Source organism: Colias eurytheme, chromosome 25 (assembly GCF_061535395.1).
Source record: "Colias eurytheme isolate Ceu_HAF_F1 chromosome 25, ilColEury1 Martin Lab GWU primary, whole genome shotgun sequence".
Lineage (NCBI taxonomy): Eukaryota > Metazoa > Arthropoda > Insecta > Lepidoptera > Pieridae > Colias > Colias eurytheme.
Genome location: NC_143004.1, coordinates 1,922,784 through 1,945,380, shown reverse-complemented (window position 1 = coordinate 1,945,380; position 22,597 = coordinate 1,922,784). Strand labels below are relative to the sequence as shown.

The following is a 22,597-nucleotide window of genomic DNA, read 5'->3' as shown; positions in this document are numbered from 1 at the left end:
GAATGTTTTGTTAAATTAAACCAGATTGTAATAGGTATTTACATGAGCAGTTCATGAAATGAAAGTTAAAAATAGGTATGTAAAGATATAAAAATCTGTTTGTAAATTAGTTTTGTTTTTGAAAGGCGTCATTGAATAATATCCAGTGTTGATAATTTTTGACATTAAATATTATCAGAAAACACATACCTATAAAACAGTAACCAGACTTTCCCTGTGCCTTGAATATTTTTTAAAAAAGATTAATTGCTGTTCTATCGTATATTTTAAGGGTCCAAAACAATCCAAAGCCGGGAGATACTGACACAAAATTTTGGGTCATTTGTAACCGGATGGCGGTTCTACAGTGGTCTTAGTACGCAATGACAAAAAGAAAAATCATAGTCAGAACAGTGGTACCGGCATACTAGTCGCGTGGGCGTTAGTCGAACTCGTCGGATAAATTACGGAAGGCAAACGATTTGTAACACAAAAATTTTAGGATTTACCGATAGCCCATAAAAAAGAAGTAGGCGGTAGTGTCATGCCATACTTTTCCGGTGTAATTTACAGCCCACAATACCGACGTGAATGCGTTGATTTAAAAAAAAAATTCAACCATTTGTACCAGGCTAATTTTTGCACAGGTAATCATCGTCCAGTAGCCATGTACGAAAATCGCCATGCCATACTTTTCAGACAGTTCCAAATGGTCGCCATACCGCCGAAAATCAGCAATTTTTTTTATATTGTATAAAATCATATAATTTTATATTATTGTATAAAATCGTAGGAAAGTCAAAACCGACATAAACGTATAGCAACATTTTTAGCCGACGCCATTATAGGACGAAATTCTCAATTCAACTGAATTTTTTGTTGGTTCCGTTACCTCCGCACTTTTAACTGGGTGAACCGATGATTTCTTCTACACTAATATTATAAAGAGGAAAACTTTGTTTGTTTGTTTGTTTGATTGTAATGAATAGGCTCATAAACTTATTAAACTTATTAAAACTTATTAAACTTTATTAAAAAAAAACTTTTTTGTACACATACAATAAAAATCTTACAAAATAACAATGCAATTTGTCTTTCTTAATGCCTTATATACATAGCATACATATATATTATAAAACGTCTTTTTTAATGATTTATACAAGATAAATTTCTTTTTTGGAGATTACACTAAAACAGTTTATTTTTTATTACAATTATCGGAATATAAGAAAAGATGTAATTACGATGACTTCTAACACTTCTCACTGAGATAACATTTGATGACCTTCAATTATATTACACATTAAAACAAACTACTGGACCGATTTTAAAAATTCCGTTCACCATTCATCACATTTTATTTCTCGTCATCATTTCAAAGACGTAAGGGATTTAAAAAATTAACCCCGAACTAACTACAAAATACATAACAAGTCGAAAAAAACGTGATTTCTTGTCCGTTCCCCTATTTTTTATTTTTTATTTTGTGTAGGTTGCATGCATATATTCCTACTAGGTATGAAGAGATATACAGAGAACGCTAAATACATTTGCCTGGTCACCATTACCATTCGATACACCATGACATGGTAGAGGCCGTTCTATAGAATTACGTCAAATAATGTACTCCATCTTTTATATCTCTGTAGGTGAGATGTTCTCCACCCTAGCCATCATCAGGTCTCCAGAATATAGTAGAGTCCGTGTTGAATAAAATTAATTTCTAAATCGGTGTTTTCTTAACTGTTCCCCACTCTAGAACTTATAATTACTTGCTTAGTCATTTTAAGGTCTCCAGAATGGGTCATGTAGTAGAGACTTTGCTTATAACGGTTAATGTTGAAAGATGAGTCTTCCTACATTACATTTACAACATACATAGTACACAATATTTACTATTCATAAATGTAATATGTTACTGCCTCTCAGAGAAAACATAAATTAGGTAGAAACCACTAACACATTACGATACAATACGATACAGTATACAATTCCATAATCTTTGGTCACTTTTACTTCAACAACGATGTATATTTATAGAGGGCGGTTAAAAAAACAAATTCAAATGTAGTGACAGAATCATTAAGGTCGTTGAACCGTGTAATTGCCTTAACGCGACTGTACTCTCAGCTGAAAGCAATCGAAATTGACCTTTATCACCGAGTAATTGAGTCGAAATTTAATTACCAGTCCCCAAATTAATTACAGCGATTGAGGTATTCCTTAACGGTTTTCATACTTTGTAAGCGTAAATATTTAAGAGGCAGTATATAAACAATATACCATTGTAAAGAGTTTTGGCTTGATTTTCGCCTAATTAATTGTAAATAGAAAAGTTTAATATTTACATGTGAAGAAAAAACAGATTATGTTATTTCCTTGTGTTTGATTTTGCGCGAATATCCGATTAATGTTCTCGAGTCAGGAAATTGGAAATGTATGTAAAATTAGCTTCTCGTGTGGTACGTGGATAAAAATATTTTGTTTAATAGGAATCATCTTTTTGTATGAATCAGCAATGTAAATAGTAATCAATAATTCATCACTACATACTATAAAATAGTCGCTTTCTACGTAGGCTCGTATATCTTTTTAAAACTACGGACACGGAAACTACTAACGGATTTTAATAGGGTTTTTAAAATAGAGGTTATCGATAAAGGTTTAAGTTCCTTTATAATTTGTTAACTTTTCAACGAAGTAGGTGAAGTCGCGGCCGAAAGCTAGTAATTTATAAACTACGATGCGTGATGCCATTGAACATACCAGTTTTGTGGTACTCGAGTGACATACATTCACGGCCTTGTCCACAGAATTAGACGAAGGATAAAATTGATATTTCCAAAACATTTTCCAGAATTAAGTATACGATTTTCATCGCTACATTGGTATTAGTGAATGAATGAAAAGTCCTTTTTCAATTTTTAATAAAACTTTTAAATGAAACTTAACAAAACAGCAAAGGCTGCTCGCCTTATCGCTAGGCAGCAATAGATATTGTTATACCAGTCATGAGTCAACCATAACAATAAGAGGAAATTATACCCGATCACTGCAAATTCAAACATTTATTTATACAATTAGAATTTTTTAGAAGCACTTTCTAATCATTACATATTTTTCACATTACTGCAGGTTAATTAAACTCTAGACTATAATATTATCCAAGTTATCTTAAAACGGTCAAGAACATCCCTTTTAAGTTTCCTTTCTTACATTATTACCTGGAGAGTACCAACTAGTTTCAAAAAGTTCTTAAACTCTATATTAGCCAGGTTTGGGCGCTGTTGGAAACAAAATACGACTGGTGCACTTCAGAAGACCCAAAGTTTAATATTTATCACTAAACCGTCGAGAACATTACTTTGACGAAGTTCAGAGAATTCGCTAACAATTTCCAAAAGAGACTCGTTTTAAAAACGATATAAATGCGTAAGACGCTCTTTCTTTCTCCAAAACTTCACAAATACCTGATTTGAGAAGTTGTTCAAATTGAAAAACCTTTAAATTGTTTTATTTTATCTTATACTAGCTTCCGCCCACGTACGTGCATCGCCGGTTTTCCCCGTTCCCGCAAGAATTTCGGGAAATCCTTTCTTAGCGGATGCCTACGTCCTAACATCTACCTGCATGCCAAATTTCAGCCCGATACATCCAGTGGTTTGGGCTGTGCGTTGATAGATCACTATATCAAGCTTTCCGCCCCCGGCTTCGCTCGCGTTTTTAAAGAAAAACCCGCATAGTTCCCGTTCCCGTAGGATTTCCGGGATAAAACCTATCCTATTTGTTAATCCGAGTTACCCTCTATATGTGTGCTAAATTTCATTGTAATCCGTTCAGTAGTATTTGCGCGAAAGAGTAACAAACACACACACATCCTCACAAACTTTCGCATTTATATATAGTACTAGCGGTCCGCCCCGGCTTCGCCCGTGGTACATGTTTACGTTTTCTCTACATAAGAACCATCCTCGTACTTCAAGGAATATAATAAAAAAAGAATTATCGAAATCGGTTCAGCCGTTCTCGAGTTATGCGCTTACCAACACATTTTGCGATTCATTTTTATATATAAGACTAGCGGTCCGCCCCGGCTTCGCCCGTGGTACATAATATTTACGTTTTCTCTACATAAAAACCATCCTCGTACTTCAAGGAATATAATAAAAAAAGAATGATCGAAATCGGTTCAGCCGTTCTCGAGTTATGCGCTTACCAACACATTTTGCGATTCATTTTTATATATAAGATATATATATATATATATATATATATATATATAGTATCTTTGCTGTTCTACCTATTCATATAAAAAAAATATATGACCGGCCGAATTGAGAACCTCCTTCTTTTTTGAAGTCGGTTAAAAATCGCACTTTGAATAATTATAAATAAGGCAGATTGCTCGTTAAAATAGGATTTGAATCGAGAGCTTACAATGAAAAAGCAAATCAACTTCTCTTCTTGATTGAAAAAGTAGAAAATAATTATATTCTAGATTAATACTATACGTACTTTTTATAATAAACCAATAAGTGATATACTAATATTTAAATAATCATTGTCGCTACTAACACAATCCTTACTAATATTATAAATGCGAAAGTAACTCTGTCTGTCTGTCTGTTACTCAATCACGCCTTAACTACTGAACCAATTTGCATGAAATTTGTATAGAGATATTTTGATACCCGAGAAAGGACATAGGATAGGTTTTATCCCGGAAATCCTACGGGAACAGGTTTTTCTTTGAAAACGCGGGCGAAGCCGCGGGCGGAAAGCTAGTAGTCAATATGTACTGAATATACACATTACAGCGTGTCAACAATTATCAAAAAAATATATCCCATTCCATCAAACCAAATAAGCCTATTATTTGATTATCTCGTTTGTCTATTAAATTATGAATTAGTTTATTGTTTGCATCTGCTGTATAAAGCCGGCTACTCACGTAATTGCCGCAGGGGCAATATTGGAATAATCTTGGTTGCATGGCGGTCGGAGCAATTTCAGCTTTTCTCTAAATTGCCCCTGCTTGCATAGGATATGGCTCCTTAATTGTGATGTGTCTATACACAATAGCCAATTAAGGGTGCAATTCCAATATTGCCCCACAGGCAGGTACGTGAGTAGCCAGCTTAATACTTAAATGTCCAAAATACAGGTACAAAATATCATAAGCTCTTAATCTTTGTTAAGTCTTTCTAAATATAAAGTTCTTCATATCTTTTACAAACATTCACAGAGTCCAGAGATTGATTTTTTTTTGTTTTTGAGTATCTTTTTTTTAAAATACACTTTAAGTCTGGAACATCGATAACTTTATCGTTGAAATACTTTATTTCAAACGTAACTTCTAGGAGCATCTAAATCGTCATAGCAGTTTAACATTTAAATTTTAATACCTATTCGGAAAGCAGTATGGAGAAGAACCGGCAAGAATTTTGTATTTTATTTGTGTTGACAAGTATTTGATTATCCTACTTACTATAATATTATAAATGCGAAAGTTTGTGAGGATGTGTATGTGTGTGTTTGTTACTCTTTCACGCAAATACTACTGAACCGATTACAATAAAATTTAGCACACATAACATAGAGGAGTAACATGGATTAAAACATAGGATAGGTTCCCACGGGAACAGGAACAGGATTTTCTTTGAAAACGCGGGCGAAGCCGCGGGCGGAAAGGTAGTAATATATAAATCGTTCTTTAAGAGAAAGCAAGAAACTACAACAACCAATAAAATATATACCTACCACTTTGAAGATCGATGGCTTACTCGAATTGACTTTGTAATCCTGTGCCCTGGGAGCTAAGCTGCTTCTAAAAGCTGTCAAGGCAATGCGGATATAAAGTATTTCCCGTCAATATTTCAAGGGATTTAAATGTACAGACAAATTTATACTATAGTACCTTGCCATAGGAATGAAAATCGATTAAATTGAACTCTAAATTGCATGCGTGTGATTGTTTGATTCTATAAAAAAATTGTAAGCAGTTACGCCTTTAGTACACCGACGCATTCGCGTGCGGCAGCGAAACAACAAAAAATCTGTCAGTAGGGTGGCTGGATTTCGCATATGATATGTCTCACTCTAGCACATAGATAGATGAAATAGTTGCGTCCTTGTCAGTATTGTTTCGCAAGGAACTGCGAAATGGCCATTACACAGATGCATTGCGAAAAAGTTGCGAAAACATTGCTGTGTACCAGAGATGTAACGGAGCTTCGATTCCGGTTCCGTTAAGACGGAACTTCCGATTATTATTACACTTTCGGTTCCGACTTCGGTTCCGATACTTTTGTATCGGATGTTTATCGGAGGTCGAACGAAACAAAGCGGGCGGCGCGCGACGGCCTGTGCCGAACAGGTTCATACATGTCGCGCGGGGAATCCCCCGACCCCCACTACGTGCACTCTATCATCAATTATTTTTTCACTTGTTAGTTGTTACAAAGCATCAAAGCTTTTGTTCATAAAGTACAATACATTACTTTTGGAGTCCATTTTGATTTAATTTGCTTTTGCTATTGTTCATTTATTGTAATGTCACCAAATGTAACACGCTACTTTGGGTTTTAATTTTAATTAAACTTTAAATTCATTAATTTTATCTTCTGTTCATTTGGAATTATGCCAATTTTTTTTCACAGTTGTTTTTTATTTTATAAAAAAAATAAAAATGAAAAGAATTGACTATAAATCATGTTTTATTTGTCCTTAAACAAACTGACCCTGCCTCCGATTTCGATTCCGATTTCGATTCCGATTCCGATAAACCAAATTTGAAAACTCCGATTCCGATTTCGGTTCCGATAAAACTACCTCCGTTACATCCCTGCTGTGTACACGTTCCGCAGGTATTTCGCTACGCAGTAGTTTCGCAGAGATTCGCTGCCGCACGCGAATGCGTAGGTGTACTAACGGCGTTATAACTTAAAACTCAAACATTACAAATTAAAATCAACTAGACTTTTTTCAGAAGCGCTTTTATCAAAATACATTTTTTATACTGTTAACTTCAAAAATACATAATTTAACGACCGTAAACAAAAATAGTCTAAACGAGAAGAATTATTATGGATAATCTTAGGAGTCGTTTATATTGCATAATATATTGTATGGGGCGGAAATTGGTCCTTTTTAGAGATTTTCTTCCGATGTGACTTCCTTGTATGTAAAAAGGATAATGTATACAATGTGAATTTATAAACGGTTCGATAGATTTAAGCTTATCCAACACAAACAAACGAAAAAAAAATATATTTTCATCTGTATTGCTAAATACAATTTTTATTTGTTGCATGCCGGACAAATCTTTGTGGTTTTTGGCATGTTCAATTATGTAAAATGTATTTGTTATTGATAAATAAATAAATAAAAAAAGAAAAATAATTTAGGAAGTTCATATAAAAGTCTCCAGTTACAAGAATAAATATTCTATAAATAAATAAATAACTTAGTATAGATTTTTAGAAAGTGACAATAAATATCAATTGTTACAAGAAAGGTAACCATATTATAATTACTAGCGGTCCGCCCCGGCTTCGCCCGTGGTACCTTCATGTTTAAACTATCCTATCTCTCAAGTTGGATCGAACTGCACATGGTGTGCGAATTTTATTATAATCGGTTAAGTGGTTTAGGAGTCCATTGAGGACAAACATTGTGACACGAGATTTATATAATATATTAAGATTAAGATAATGACGAAATGTTATATATGGATAATTAGTCAAACAGTTCCTGTGATATATAAAAATTTTAAATCGTGCCTTGATACAAAGATTATTCAAAATACCAGTGAAGTTTCTATCGGCAAAATATACATAAACTATTGTGAATAAACATAGAATCAAAGTAATTAATCATTGCAGTGATAATAAGTGGCAAAAAAGTATTATTTTTGTTTTGTCAATATAAAAACCGTTAACAGTGTTCAAGTGTATCAACAGCTGTCAGAACAAAAGAAGATGACTCACTTATGTCATGAATCAACATCGTAAAGTATAAACTACACTAACAATTCGAAAATAACTAATAAGCACTGATAGCTCTGTACAGTCAGTTAGAAAAAACTACAAACAAGATTCCTGTAAAGGACATGCCTCCCGTATAAGATGAAATGATCAGAGAAATTAATTGTTTGGATATAAACCTAACTGAGACGAGCCCAGCAAAGAATAGTGCACTTGTCGATGTGAGAACGTGTAATAAACCTGCCGCTAAGTCCTTGCTAAATATCTAGAGACTAAGTGTTTCCATAAACCGGATTTTTTAAGTGGTGTAAGAGTTCTTGAAGGAAGGTTCGGGAAGAAGGGCGCTACTGCGACACAGTAACAATATACTCCGTATTAAAACTACATTTAAAATCAAATTAAACGCCATCTACCAAAAAAGGTGCACACTATTTTCAACTTAAGATCTACAGAAAAATCAATTGTGCTATTGCCGTAGCAGTACAATCTACCGCACAGAGAGGGCGTAACGAGTACCAAAACAAACCAGACACAATGGAGGAGATTATGAAAGCACTGCAAAACATCCAAAAAGAACTGAACGACCAAAAAATAGAAATTCAGAAAAACGGAGAAAGGGTAACAGAACAAGTTACACAAAACATAACAAATAAATTGGAAGAAAAATTCGCCATATGGGAAGAAAAACACCAAACTTTAAAAGAAAAAGTAGAAAATCAAGAAAGGAGACTTCAATTCATGGAAAAACAAGCAAGGGCAAGAAACATTATATTCTTTGGCATAGTGGAGGGCGAGTCATCGTATAAAAACCTTGAAAATAATATAATTAAATTCATCAACGAATATCTATCTTTAAAACTAGAATACAGAGATATCCAGGAGGTAAAAAGATTAGGAAAAATAGGTGATAAACCGCGTCCCATACTTGTAACTTTTACTACCCTGGGCCTAAAGATCAACATTCTCAAGCAAAAAAATCTATTAAAAGACACCCAATACTACTTGAAAGAAGACTATCCTAAATATATTTTAGAAAAAAGAAAGGAACTACAAAAGGAAGCAAACAAAGAGCGCGAGAAAGGCAATAGAGTCACGATAAAATACGATAAATTAGTTGTTTTAAAATCAAACAACAAAAGAGCATTACCAACCTCACCTGAGCCTCAAAACTATCAACCGCAACAAACACGTATTTCACAAACCACCAAAAAGAATAAAACAAAAAATCCAAACTCTCCAATACGCAGATCAAACAGTGTGTCGGAAGGCTTCGTAAGACCAGGCTTACTAAACTACTTAGTTAACAAAAACGACAAGAATACTTTGCAGCACCAAAACAACGAAAATGTGAATAAAAACAACCAATAGCAATTACCGCCCCCCTCCCAAACAAATGTACCACTCAAACATAATCAACAAAGAAACAAAAACCATCTTCCAACACGGCTGGTCACCGAGGAAGATAACGACCAAAACCCTCCAACGATCTTAGCAAGTAACAATAACAAAACACAAAAAGAGACAACCGTGATTCCTGAAACACTACAAAAGCTATACATATTAACATACAATGTAAGAACACTGTCGACTTACAGTCACCTGATTGAACTTAAGGAAGCACTAAACAATGTTAAATTTGATATAATTGGATTGGCTGAAATTCGACGTACCGGGACAAAAATCGAAGAATATGAAGACTTCATTCTCTGCTACACAGGGCTTACGCAAGGGCTCTACGGAGTGGGCTTTCTAATTAACAAACGCCACAAAGAAAGTATAGAAAGTTTTACAAGTATCAGTGAAAGAGTCGCTCTATTAAACTTAAATCTACATGGTAGCAAATTATCACTTATACAAGCGTACGCGCCCACAGAATCAGCAAAAGAAGAAGAGATTGAAAACTTTTACGCTGACATATACAAAGCACTCGACTTGTCTTACCAAGTTTACATAATCATGGGAGATTTTAACGCTAAAATTGGCCAACCAAAACCAGCAGAATATCTGATAATGAAACAACATGGATATGGTATTAGAAACCAAAGAGGACAAACACTGATTGACTTCGCTCTCGAAAACAAAATCTCGATCTTAAATACCTTTTTTAAAAAGAAACCAAATCGCAGGTGGACTTGGCGTTCGCCAAATACTAAACACAAAAATGAGATCGATTTTATTTTATCTAACAAACCAAGCATGATAAAAAATATCGAAGTTCTAAATCTCAGCTACTCCTCAGACCATAGACCAATTAGAGCGACATTTACGTGGACAAAACAAACAAAGAGTAGAAGCAGCTACACATCTTACCCAAACTCTAAGTTGACAACCGAAGAAGAAATCAAGAAATATAGAGAATGCGTCGCCTACCACCTACCAGATTTATTATGCATTGACGAAAACACTCCAATTCAAACACACTACGACAAAATAGTTAGCATCATAACCCAGAGTCTTCAAAAAGCTAGACAAAACACAAACATAAAGAATAACATCCTATCAGAAAGTACTAGAACACTTATAGCAAGAAGACGAATACTACAACAAAACAAAAATAAAACAAGAACTATTAAAAATGAAATTGCTGCGTTATACAAACTTATAAGCAAACGAATAAAACAAGACTACGCAAGCTACAGATCAAATACTATAGAAAAACATCTTAAACTAACAGGCAGCACAAAAAGAGCTTTCAAACAGTTAAAAACCAACAAAACTTGGGTGGAAGGTTTAAAAAAATGGGAACAAATATCAAATAAGCGTAGGGACGTTCTACATATAGCAACAAGCTTTTACGAAACCCTCTACAGCAACCAGAACCAGACGACCGCTTATCAAAACATAGAATGCAACACTAACATAAAGTGCCTGACAACAACTGATAACATAGTAAAACCATTAGATAACAAGGAGGTAGCTGATACGATAAACAAGCTAAAAGTTGAAAAAAGCCCCGGTCCAGACCATATCACAAATGAGGCCATAAAAACAGCGTGTTCCTTATTGACTACACCACTAACACAATTGTTTAACCGCATACTGAAATCAGCCAATATACCTACACAATGGTCTGAATCAAATATAATATTGATTTATAAAAAAGGAGCACCATATGACATCGCCAACTACAGACCAATAAGCTTACTGCCGTGCTTATACAAGATCTTTTCGTCTATTATAAATCGAAGAATAAGTGTCATTTTAGAACCCGAACAACCAATAGAACAAGCAGGCTTTAGGAAAAGCTTCTCTACCATTGACCACATTTATACTATAGACCTACTGATTGAAAAGTACCAAGAGAAACAAAGAAATCTACATATTGCCTTCATAGACTACAAAAAAGCTTTCGATACCGTAGCACATTCAAGTATCTGGAACGCTCTAGAAGAACAGGGGGTCAATTTTGAGTACATACAGATAATTAAAAGCATTTACAATAACAGTTCAGGAAGAGTAAAACTGGAAAAAATCGGCCCAAGATTTCCCATACAAAGAGGAGTAAGACAGGGCGATCCGATGTCCCCGACACTGTTCATCGCTATCTTTGAGTATATAATAAGGAAGCTTGACTGGGGAAACTGCGGCCTATACAGGGTGTAATCGTTAAGTGTGCACAAGCGATTATTCCGTAACTATTGCAGATATCAAAAAACTTTAAACTGATATCGAAAGTACTTAACCTAATGAGTAAAATGGCCATAATAAATTTTTAAAAATAAAACGAGAAATAACCAAAAATGTTACATTAAACGCTCCCATACAATTTATTTCCCATACATTTTGTATTCATAGTAGATTTTCGAAGTGACGTCCTTATTGTGCAATACAATGAGGAGGTCTATTTACAGTTTCTAAATGAACTTCCCTCCAAATTTGCGAAGTAATTAAAGCAGAAAACCAAAAAAACAAAAAAAAAGCTAAAATCTTTCATATTAAATGTATAGGTTGATCCAAAAGTAATGATAATTGGGTATTTCCTGTGCACATAAAAATATAAAATAAATGTTTTATGCTTGCTCATGTAATCACTAAGTTATCACAAAAAAATTATATCTACAGGCCACGTTTCCAAGTATTAACATTAATTTTAATGTGAACAGTGCGAGCCAGAATGTTTCCCGACGAAAAGAAGAAACAACGATTCGACATTTAGAGGGTGAATTTCTAAATTTTTAATGAGATCAGGATAATTTTTTGTCACGATTTGTGACCATGGGCGTTACCTGGGTTCACCATGTTTATGCTGAAACCAAGAAACAATCAATGGCCTGGATGCGAGCTTCCAAATTGACGGTGAAGATTTTCAAAGTGAAAATTAGTGGGATAGATTAAAGCCGTAGTTTTTTGGGACGCTGAAGAAATGTGGAATATTTTAAGAAGGTAGCCACTACTACACAGGGCTCTTACTACACAGACCAAATTAAAAGATTGCGGGTAGGTTAGTTAGAAAAAGAGACATGGCAAACTTCGGTCTTGAATGTTGGTTCACCAAGACAACGCACCAGATCACAAAGCGTCAGTTGCGATGGCTGCCAATCAAAAATCGGCATTGAAAATGCTTGAACACCCACCCTGTTTGTAAGATCTAGCTCCTAGTTAATTCTATCTCTTACCTCGGCACAAGAAACACCGTCGATACAAGAAATTTTAAGACGACAGCGAAGTGATGGCCGATTTTGAGGGGTTTTTGTAGATGAAGTCAAAGTTTTTTTTTCTAAGTTAAGGAAAAAAAATATCGAAGTATATTATGTAGTTAGAAGACTATCTAGAGAAATACATAATTATTTTAACTGTAATGACCTTGTTTAATATTGATTATCATTACTTTTGGATCAACCCATGTACATGGGATATTCATATCTCATACTAAATGTATGGGAGGGTATAAAGTTAATTTTTTAGATATTTCTCGTATTATTTTTAAAAATTTATTATGGCCATTTTACTCATTAGGTTAAGTACTTTCGATATCAGTTTAAAGTTTTTTGATATCTGTAATAGTTACGGAATAATCGCCTGTGCACACTTAACGATTACACCCTGTATATTGGTGGAAAGTACTTGTGCCATCTCCGTTTCGCGGACGATATAGTTCTTCTCTCTGAATCAAGTACCCAACTACAGTACATGCTACAAACACTAAATAAATACAGCAAACAAATCGGCTTAGAGATGAATCTAACTAAAACGATGTTAATGACAAACAGTAGAGTAAAACCCAAAATTTCAGTTGACAACAAAACATTAAATTATACAGATACATATATTTACTTGGGTAAACAAATCAGCTTTGACAAAACAAACAACGACCGAGAGGTAGAAAGACGGATACAACTCGCCTGGAATAAATATTGGAGCCTGAAAGAAATATTCAAAAGCAATATGGCGATACAAATTAAATCTAAGGTCATGACGTCTTGCCTCCTACCATGTTTAACGTACGCCTGTCAAACCTGGAAATTTACAAACAGTATAAGACAGAAAATATCTACATGTCAACGAGGCATGGAGCGCAGTATGCTCAACATAAGAAAGATACAAAAAATAAGACATACTAAAATCAGACAAACAACAAAAGCTACTGACGCACTAAACCAGTCTCTAAAACTCAAATGGAAGTGGGCGGGACATGTAGCGCGACTTCAGGACCAGAGATGGACAAGGAGAGTAACGTCATGGACCGGCCCTCTGGGCAAGCGCTGCAGAGGAAGGCCGCTTACGAGATGGCAGGACGAGATTGTCAGGACGGCTGGCCACGACTGGATACATAAAGCCCTGAATAGGGAAAAATGGAAAACGTTGGAGGAGGCCTTCACCCGAGGAGGGGTTCTGGAAAACGAACCAAAATACTGAACAAAACACTAAAAACTACAAATATATTTAAATTAATATAAACAAGGCAAATATAGGTTAAGTTTAGTAAAAACAAAAAACAAATGTTATTTAAGTTTCTTTTTTCTGGAAATATAAGGCTTTTTTATTTTTTATTTTTTATTTTTATTTTTTATTTTATTAATGACGAAATGTACGAAAGCTGAGTGTGACGCATCGATACATTCAAGATCGTTGTTCAAGATAGTGGTTAATTATGAACTAATGTGAAGGTGAACTTAATTATTGTATTTGATGTAAGTAAATAGAACAATATTTCTAACCTAAAATCAAATCAAACAAATTTATACCAGAAGGCTATCTATAACAGCTAATAGCCAGTATTAATATTTATACTAATGTAGATGCCAAAAATAACTTGATGATAAAATTGATAAATACTTTTTTCCCTTTAAAATCCCATAGGAACTTTACATAAGGAGGAAAAAACAAATAAGGGAACAGTTTAAACAGTGATTATCAAAGTTTACGTGGGTTTATCTAAATTTAGGGGACCCTTAGAGCGTATACGCATTATGCGGGTAACCGCATTGCGGGTAGCCGTCCGGCTGACCGCAAGCACAATTATGTACGTAATATTCTATGCGCACTGTGCGGTCTGCGGTAGCCGCATCGCAGTGCGCATAGAAATGAATATTACGTACATAATTGTGCTTGCGGTCAGCCGGACGGCTACCCGCAATGCGGCTACCCGCATAGTGCGTATACGCTCTTAAACTACCAAGGTAATTTTAAAACATACGGTTTTTTTATTGCATCCTGGTAGAATTCGAGGCTTTAACAATTTTTGTATGGAGGCCCTGCTTACGTCATCATATGTACTAAGTCAGCAGAAATGTACAGAAGTATATTCAGTGACGTCATAATTTGCACTAGCAATTGACGTCATATCTTCCCGCCAACTTCTATGACGTTATTATTAGGATATATATCTCTTTGGGTGTTCTGCTGTCCTGGTAGAACGCAAGGCTCTTTGTATGGACGCTCAGCTTACGTCATCACATGTACTAGGTTAGCAGAAATGTACAGAAGTATCTTCAACGACGGACTTTATATCTTCCCACCAACTTTTTCCTTCGATGAATCTTAGGTAAATTATAATTTACGCGTGCGTTTCACGACCCTACCATTTTATCACGTACATAATTCGTATTGCCTCCATGTATCTTAAATGAGCAGGGCCTGTAGACAAAGTAACAATTACAAAACGATAACGAAGTTAGAAATCGCAAAAATGTATGGGATTGACATACGCCGCGTTAGATCACGTGGTCTATCTAATGTCAATCCCATACATTTTTGCGATTTCTAACTTCGTTATCGTTTTGTAATTGTTACTTTGTCTAAGGCCCCAGGTTATTTAATCGTCATCATAAATATAATATAAGAGCCCACGACGGCCAGACTTTCCTTTCTTTCGGAAAGTTGAAAGTTTCTCTGTATATGTCTCCGATACAGATAAGAACGACTAGCGATTATCAAGTCTGGGTTGTGGTTACTTTGGCAGGAAACAGGTAGTAAGGGTGTATAAAATTGTACCTAACTTTCATTATAGTTTAAAAGCTAAATTTTATATATGTTACTTGGGGACCTATAAAAAGACATTACCTTAGGAGCCAGACAGTTTTCATGGTTCTAACATCTAGCCAGACACATTTAAAAAATAACTAACATATCATCAAATTCACATAACTACCTAAAAGCGTAACAAATATGAAATAACCCACTAAAACATTAGTTAACTATAATTATTAAAAAAATAAAAGTATAATATATAAGTAATAAAGTTATTACTTATCTTTTACTTAGACTTATGTTGATGGAATTTCACGTATCCCGATGACTTTTTTATTGTGTCATCGAGATACGTGAAATTTCATCAACATAAACCCCCGTAAAAGATAAGTAATAACTTTATTACTTATATATTATACTTTTATTTTTTTAATAATTATAGTTAACTAATGTTTTAGTGGGTTATTTCATATTTGTTACGCTTTTAGGTAGTTATGTGAATTTGATGATATGTTAGTTATTTTTTAAATGTGTCTGGCTAGATGTAAGAACCATGAAAACTGTCTGGCTCTTAAGGTAATGTCTTTTTATAGGTCCCCAAGTAACATATATAAAATTTAGCTTTTAAACTATAATGAAAGTTAGGTACTATTTTATACACCTTCACTACCTGTTTCCTGCCAAAGTAACCACAACCCAAACTTGATAGTCGCTGGTCGTTCTTATCTGTATAGGAGACATATACAGAGAAACTTTCAACTTTCCGAAAGAAAGGAAAGTCTGGCCGTCGTGGGCTCTTGATCTAATATGTCTGACGGGTAAATTAAATTCATGCTTATGAAATATGGATTTTTATTAGGGAAGATTGGTCGGAACAAGGTTGATTGATATTACACAATTTGAAAGCGTTGGAATATGAGAGATTGCATTTGATATACAAATATTATGGAGATATGAGCAATTTACGGTACTGCTTTTATTTTGTTTCGTTGTTCTTGATTGGTTTACAATTTTATATATATCTTGAAAGGTTCGTAGAATAGATTGACTTTTAAATTATTTTTTCACGATAGCAGGACAGGTTTACGAGCGAATATTATGCTTTGCTGTTAAGTTGATGAATGTAGCCAGATTCATCTTAATTGTTACAAACCTATTTAGAGAGGGGGTGAATCACAAACTTTTCTGCTTATCTGTCTATATTTAAAGGCGTTATAAGGGTTTAAGATACAAAATAGAATAATACCCGTGTCGATTTATTATTCTATTTTGTATCTTTCTGCTTATACAGGGTGTCCCACTATTGGTATACTAAGCGCGAAGGGACTTGTAGTTTTGCATACAATGATCACGAAAATAATACTTAAACAACAAAATTACATCAAAAAATTTTTGCTAAATTTTTCCTGAAAATCTATGTTCTCTTCTCTAGCTTCGCGCAGCCGGCATATACCGCTTCGCTAATGTGAGCATTTTGTCTATGAAAACTTAAATCTTAAACGATAGGTCACGTGCTGCTAGCAAATCTGGGCGGGTTGCTTGTTATGGGTGTATACAGAGTTTTAAGAATTCATCTATTTGAAAAAAAACTGCGTCTGGAATTTTATAAGTATTTTTACGTGCTCAGCGTATGCAAAACTATACCAACAGTGGGACACCCTGTATATCTATAGCTACCTTAAATGCTCACATATAAACAAATAGTATCTAATGCTTCAGTCGAAAGTTTCTATATTCTATTGTCAAGCAAATGTAACAACATAGATGATATTGTAACTGTCGGAAAACTTACAGACTCGACACAAAGTTCATGTCTATGTTAGCATTAAATGTAGCTTCTAACACAAGCGTCAAAACTGTCTGATTTCCATTAAACTAAAACAAGGTCGAACATAGCTTGGCGCGAAGTTATAAAATATTTGTATAAAACTGATCAATCATTGTGTTGAGGAAATTTGTGTTAGATACTTTAAATATAAGGCAGGCTTTTTAAATGATTAATTAAGGATTGGAAGAATATTTATCATTAACGAACAAGAAGTCTTCTAAGTTACGAATCTATACATATAATAAATCTGTAGAAGGGTCAATTCTGTACATTGAAAATATTGAAAAAATAAATAGCAGGGGGTGTTACTGGATCGATACCAAACCCAAATATGTGATTAAAAAAATTTTTGTCTGTCTGTCTGTCTGTCTGTCTGTCTGTATGTGAAGACATCACGTGAAAACTAACGGTTCGATTTCGATGAAACTTGGTATAATTATACCTTATTATCCTGGGCGTAAAATAGGATACTTTTTATCCTGAAAAAATACGAAGAAAAAAAATAATCTTAATTTTTCAGTTTTATCCATAGACGTTGTTCTGTAGAACAGCGAACACACGTTGGGTATTATTATAAGCCTAGCCGTATTTGAGTCCAATAGATATTTATAAGATGTTATCGTCAGAGTTACTCAAAATGGAGAAATAAACCATCCACGCGAAGACCGACATCCGCGCGGATGGAGTTGCGGGCGGAAGCTAGTATAAGAATAAGTTATTAACTTCTATATAAGAAAAATGGATCGCAAAACGTGCTGAACCGATTTTGTTAATTATTCATTTATAATATTCTTCGAAGTAGGAGTATAGTTCTTATCGAGAGAAAACGTAAACATCTATCAACCCGCACTTGGCCAGCGCAGCGTGGTGGATTATAGCTTGTATACTCATGTGAGGCCCGTGTCCCAGCAGCGGGAATGTATCTGGGCTGATGATGATAATCCATACTAATATTATAAATGCGAAAGTAACTCTGTCTGTCTGTCTGTTACTCAATCGCGCCTAAACTACTGAACCAATTTTCATGAAATTTGGTATGGAGATATTTTGATACCCGAGATAGGACATAGGCTACTTTTTATCCCGGGAAAATGACGCAATCCCGGAAATCCCACGGGAACGGGAACTATGCGGGTTTTTCTTTGACTGCGCGGGCGAAGCCGCGGGCGGAAGCCTAGTGATGAATATTTATAATCATAGTGGTACTTATAGGTACACAAGGGATTGTCCTTATTATCGTAATGTCTCAAATTAATCAGTTGTGGCTATGTAATGCGATAATTAGTACATCATTATATAGATGGAGTACATTATGTAAACTAGCAAGTCGCCCCGGATCCACTCTCGTTCAAAATTATCTGTTAAATTTTCAAATCTTTACAACAAATGACATTTATACAGTATACTACTGACTACCGAATAAAAGTTTCCAATTTGGCGCAGCCATTCGGAAGTTATGCGTGAACACTGAACATACATTTCTTTGATTTGTTCTTACAAAGATTAATAATTATAATGTTAAATTAAAGTGAAAATGCAGCAACACACATAAAGTAGAAACCAATCAAATGTCAAAGTTGATTAAACTCGGTTTAACTGTGGTTTTAACAACGATCCGTTTGAAGCACGAAGGCAATAACAATAAATATGTTTTAACATGTATTTTCAGTTCTTTTTTTCCATACTGTAAGAAATGTTTTTTCTATTTTTTATACTTATTACAGAACAAATTCGATCACCACATCCTGTCTGTCTATCGCGATAAACTCAAAAACTACTCCACTAATTTTAATTCTATTTCGAATTCAAAGAAAGGATTTTAGGTGATTTTGCCCATAATTTTGTCTGTAGTTAAAACCTTGGAATGCAGTTAGTTTATTATTATATAGCAAAAGTAAAAGTTTCCATTTTAAAACAAAAATAAGCGAAGACAAATCATAATTATTAAAATGAGACAATTATAATACTAAAAGCTTTGAGCTACATTTTTATAATTTAAGAAAGAAATATTATTTTGTAAAATGTAATGTAAAAACAAAACTTGTTTCTTAATAAAAAGCTTTTTACTCTTGAATAGTCCATTAGGAACTAAAATCTTTGATAAGATGGTTTCATTAAAATAAAGAGGCTGGTTTGATCAGCTATTTTACAATACTAGCTGTGCCCCGTGGTTTTACCCGCATTGCTCCGCTCCTATTGGTCTTAGCTTGATGATATAGCATTATAGCCTTCCTCGATAAATGGACTAAATAATTTTTCAAATAGGACCGTTGCTGAAGTAGTGATTTCAAACAAACACATTCTTCAGCTTTACAATAAGAAGGGTTCTTCAAAATATGTTCTTTTAGTTTCAATTAAAATGAAACGACTAGAAGTTCCTATAGAAGAGGAAAGGAAATCGTTACTGAGATAGTATACAAAACGTAAGTTCTATCTGCTTCACAGCATCGAAACGTTTTAATTGCATTGCAATGGCATTCATCTATGAAAATATATTTGGGATAATATAGATACAATATATTATGCGAATGTTTTGTTTGTAGTATTTTCAGTATTTGTAACTTTGGTAGGTGTGTTTACGAAAAAATTGAACACATTTTATAACATAATTTTTTGATCTACAGAATAAAATTAGAAGTTAAACTTTCTGTCTAGTCGTAATTATTTGTGTATTGAGAGGACCCTAAAAATAAAGAGAATTGAGAAAGTTACATCCATCTTTACTATGTATTTACGATACTGGACTCCTGTTATTACGAATGCTAATGCTATATTTTAGAGAAACATCTGGGAAGTTCATAATTGCACTGGAGGCTGAATCGTCCAAATAAAAAGATAGCGTAAATAAATTAGTACCCTTAAATCTGAAACAAGGTGATTCAGACACAAAAACAGATTAAATTAAACTCAATGACGCATATTTATTACACTTCTATTACAAATGGCTGTTCAAATCCATTGTTTTGACTGAGTCTATCTCTATTTTAAAAGCAATTTGTTTGGTAAAATGGTTTGTTGTTCAATCGTTTTAGAAATAGTATCAATTATCGTCTACTTATGTTTAATTGATTGCTTTCGTATTATTCGGGGGGATTCTAAATATAAGTATGCCTTTTGGAAGTAATGTGCTTTTTATTGTTTGCTACCTAACTGTTAATATTGGATTGCGAACTTTATCGTTTTAGATCATTTCCTTACTTTATTGTTTGAGAATCATTCCGTTTTGTTTATTTGTACGTTACTTTTTTGTTGAAAGTGTAACAATGTCCTTTTATGATTTAATTAAAATTATTAAGACTGTAACACCGGTTTAAAATATCTGCATCGACTAGTTGTACATTGAATACTTTGCGTTGATATTTATAAAAACTTCAGAAACTAAGGAAATTTGTGTGTTTAAATTCATAAAACAGGGTGAATGTTTATCTACTACTACTACATCTACTAAATTTACACTTAATGCGTTGTTATTGATACAAATTTCATAATAATATCCTAATCAATTGCAATTTAATAAAGCTACAAATTAGCATAAACTTTCTTACCTGGAAGTACAGAACAATTCTGCACATTGCCGTCCCAAAGAACCAGGTCTCCGTCACATCCCATAGCACTGTTGGAGGCAGGCAGATCAGGATCACCATGAAATCCGCCACAGCCAAATTCACTATGAAATAGTTCGTCACTGTCCTCATTGAATGGTTCCTGTATACTGCTATACACACTAACGCGTTCCCAATCAAGCCAATCACAAACACAATCGCGTGGGTCGCTATCAACACCCATTCGTACGGTTGAGGGTAGATATATTCATTGAGCATTAGAAAGTATTCTTCTCTCGTCATATTACAGTATTCAGGGTCACCCACACACGGCTCGTCCGTGTAGTTGTACGATTCATAGTAAACCGTCGTATCTTCGTATACACTTGTAGTAGAATCATATTTTTCAATAGAATTCGTATCAGCATTTACATCAGCTATTTCTATAGCTTTTTCTATGTCTGTTGTATTAATATCTCTTTTTCTAATATTTTCGTCTTCTAGCTTACGTAATTTTAAACTATCATTAATGACTGTGTTGATTATTTTCTCACTTATTATACTATCTAGATCTCTGATGAGCGTTTCGTTATGATAAACTTTATCATCTACTGATGTAGTATTTACATTGAGGCTTAGATTGACTATAACTATGAAGTATAAGAATGATTTTGTGTTCGCCATTTTGTGTTGATTACATTTCGTTGTCCGTCAGAATTTGGAACACCTTGCAAATTTGGCTTCGTAAGTTCCAGTTCTCGCCATCTGTGAAGGAATAAATTATGCTTTAGAAAAAAATTCACAAGTTACAGTTTGAATGGATAAAAGTTCCGTAATGAATGCTTTTAGAATCCGGTACATTTGTCGGTAATTTTGTCAGACTCCGCGTTTCACAGCTGAATGCGTGGAAAGCATTTTCGCAAATTAATGTGAAGCGTTCATTAAGAGATGCTTTTCATAAGATCAGCAGCTTATGCTTTGAGATTTTAATTGATATTTAGACAACCCTTTAACATTGCAAACATTGACTAAGTCAAGGATTGAAGCTAAGTGTTGCTCAAATACTGTGTATTGTTGCGCGAATGTTTCCTTATTTTAAACAGTCAACAATTTCAGACGTCGGCCCACTTTTGTTAAAATTGAAGCAAACGTAAAGGCAAAGACGGTAAGTCTTTTATTTTTAAAAATTGGGTTTTACATAGCAGGAAAATATTCTCATAATACGATAAATGGAGACAATAAAAATAAACATGATAATATGGATATTTCTTAAAAGATTTTTGGGAATTTAGACTTTCTAAGAATTTATTTAGATTAAAAACTTTCCACAAAAACTTTCCTAAAACATTATTTGGCAAGTTATATTTAACGTTGGAAATCAAAACATTTCATAACGTTGTACCAAACACCCACATTTTTATCACACAAGGGCATGTGTTCCTCATCAGGTTACAAGTCTATCGTTCTTTTGTAACATACACATTTTTATAAAATTTACAACTTAATCTATGTTTCTTGAAGATTGTGTATTACACATTTATCATTGTCAATTATGTAATTATCATTATTATTTATATTCCTTCATCTATACAATAAAGCTGGAGAGGTTGTTTGTCTGTTTCTTTGGTTGAACGCGCTAACATCAGGAACTACGGGTCCGATTAAAAAAAAATCAGTGATAGATAGCCCTTGAGATCTTGGAAGGCTTTATCATAACGCTAAGTTCAATAATATTGGAGCGATGCGGGTAGAACCACGGGGCACAGCTAGTTTATTTATAGGCAATACAGTATGTTTTATGTTGTTTGTTACTATCTATGTTTTATGGTGACCTGGAAGAGGTGGTTCTTTAG

General features: G+C 34.1%; 2 protein-coding genes across 2 annotated transcripts in view; one reads left to right on the top strand and one right to left on the bottom strand.

Moving 5' to 3' along the window:
- LOC149897456 (orexin/Hypocretin receptor type 1-like) overlaps positions 1-21,499 on the bottom strand; it is a 69,723-nt gene extending 48,224 nt beyond the window's left edge. Inside the window, exon 1 of the mRNA XM_090116452.1 lies at positions 20,748-21,499. Coding sequence (XP_089972578.1) covers positions 20,748-21,428 — 681 coding nt within the window. The 5' untranslated portion in view covers positions 21,429-21,499. The remainder of the gene's footprint in view (positions 1-20,747) is intronic.
- LOC149897457 (uncharacterized) lies at positions 8,106-9,633 on the top strand. Its single transcript, XM_090116434.1, has one exon. The coding sequence runs from the start codon at positions 8,499-8,501 to the stop codon at positions 9,330-9,332; it is 834 nt and encodes a 277-aa protein (XP_089972560.1). The 5' UTR covers positions 8,106-8,498; the 3' UTR covers positions 9,333-9,633.
- Positions 21,500-22,597: the final 1,098 nt, after the last annotated feature.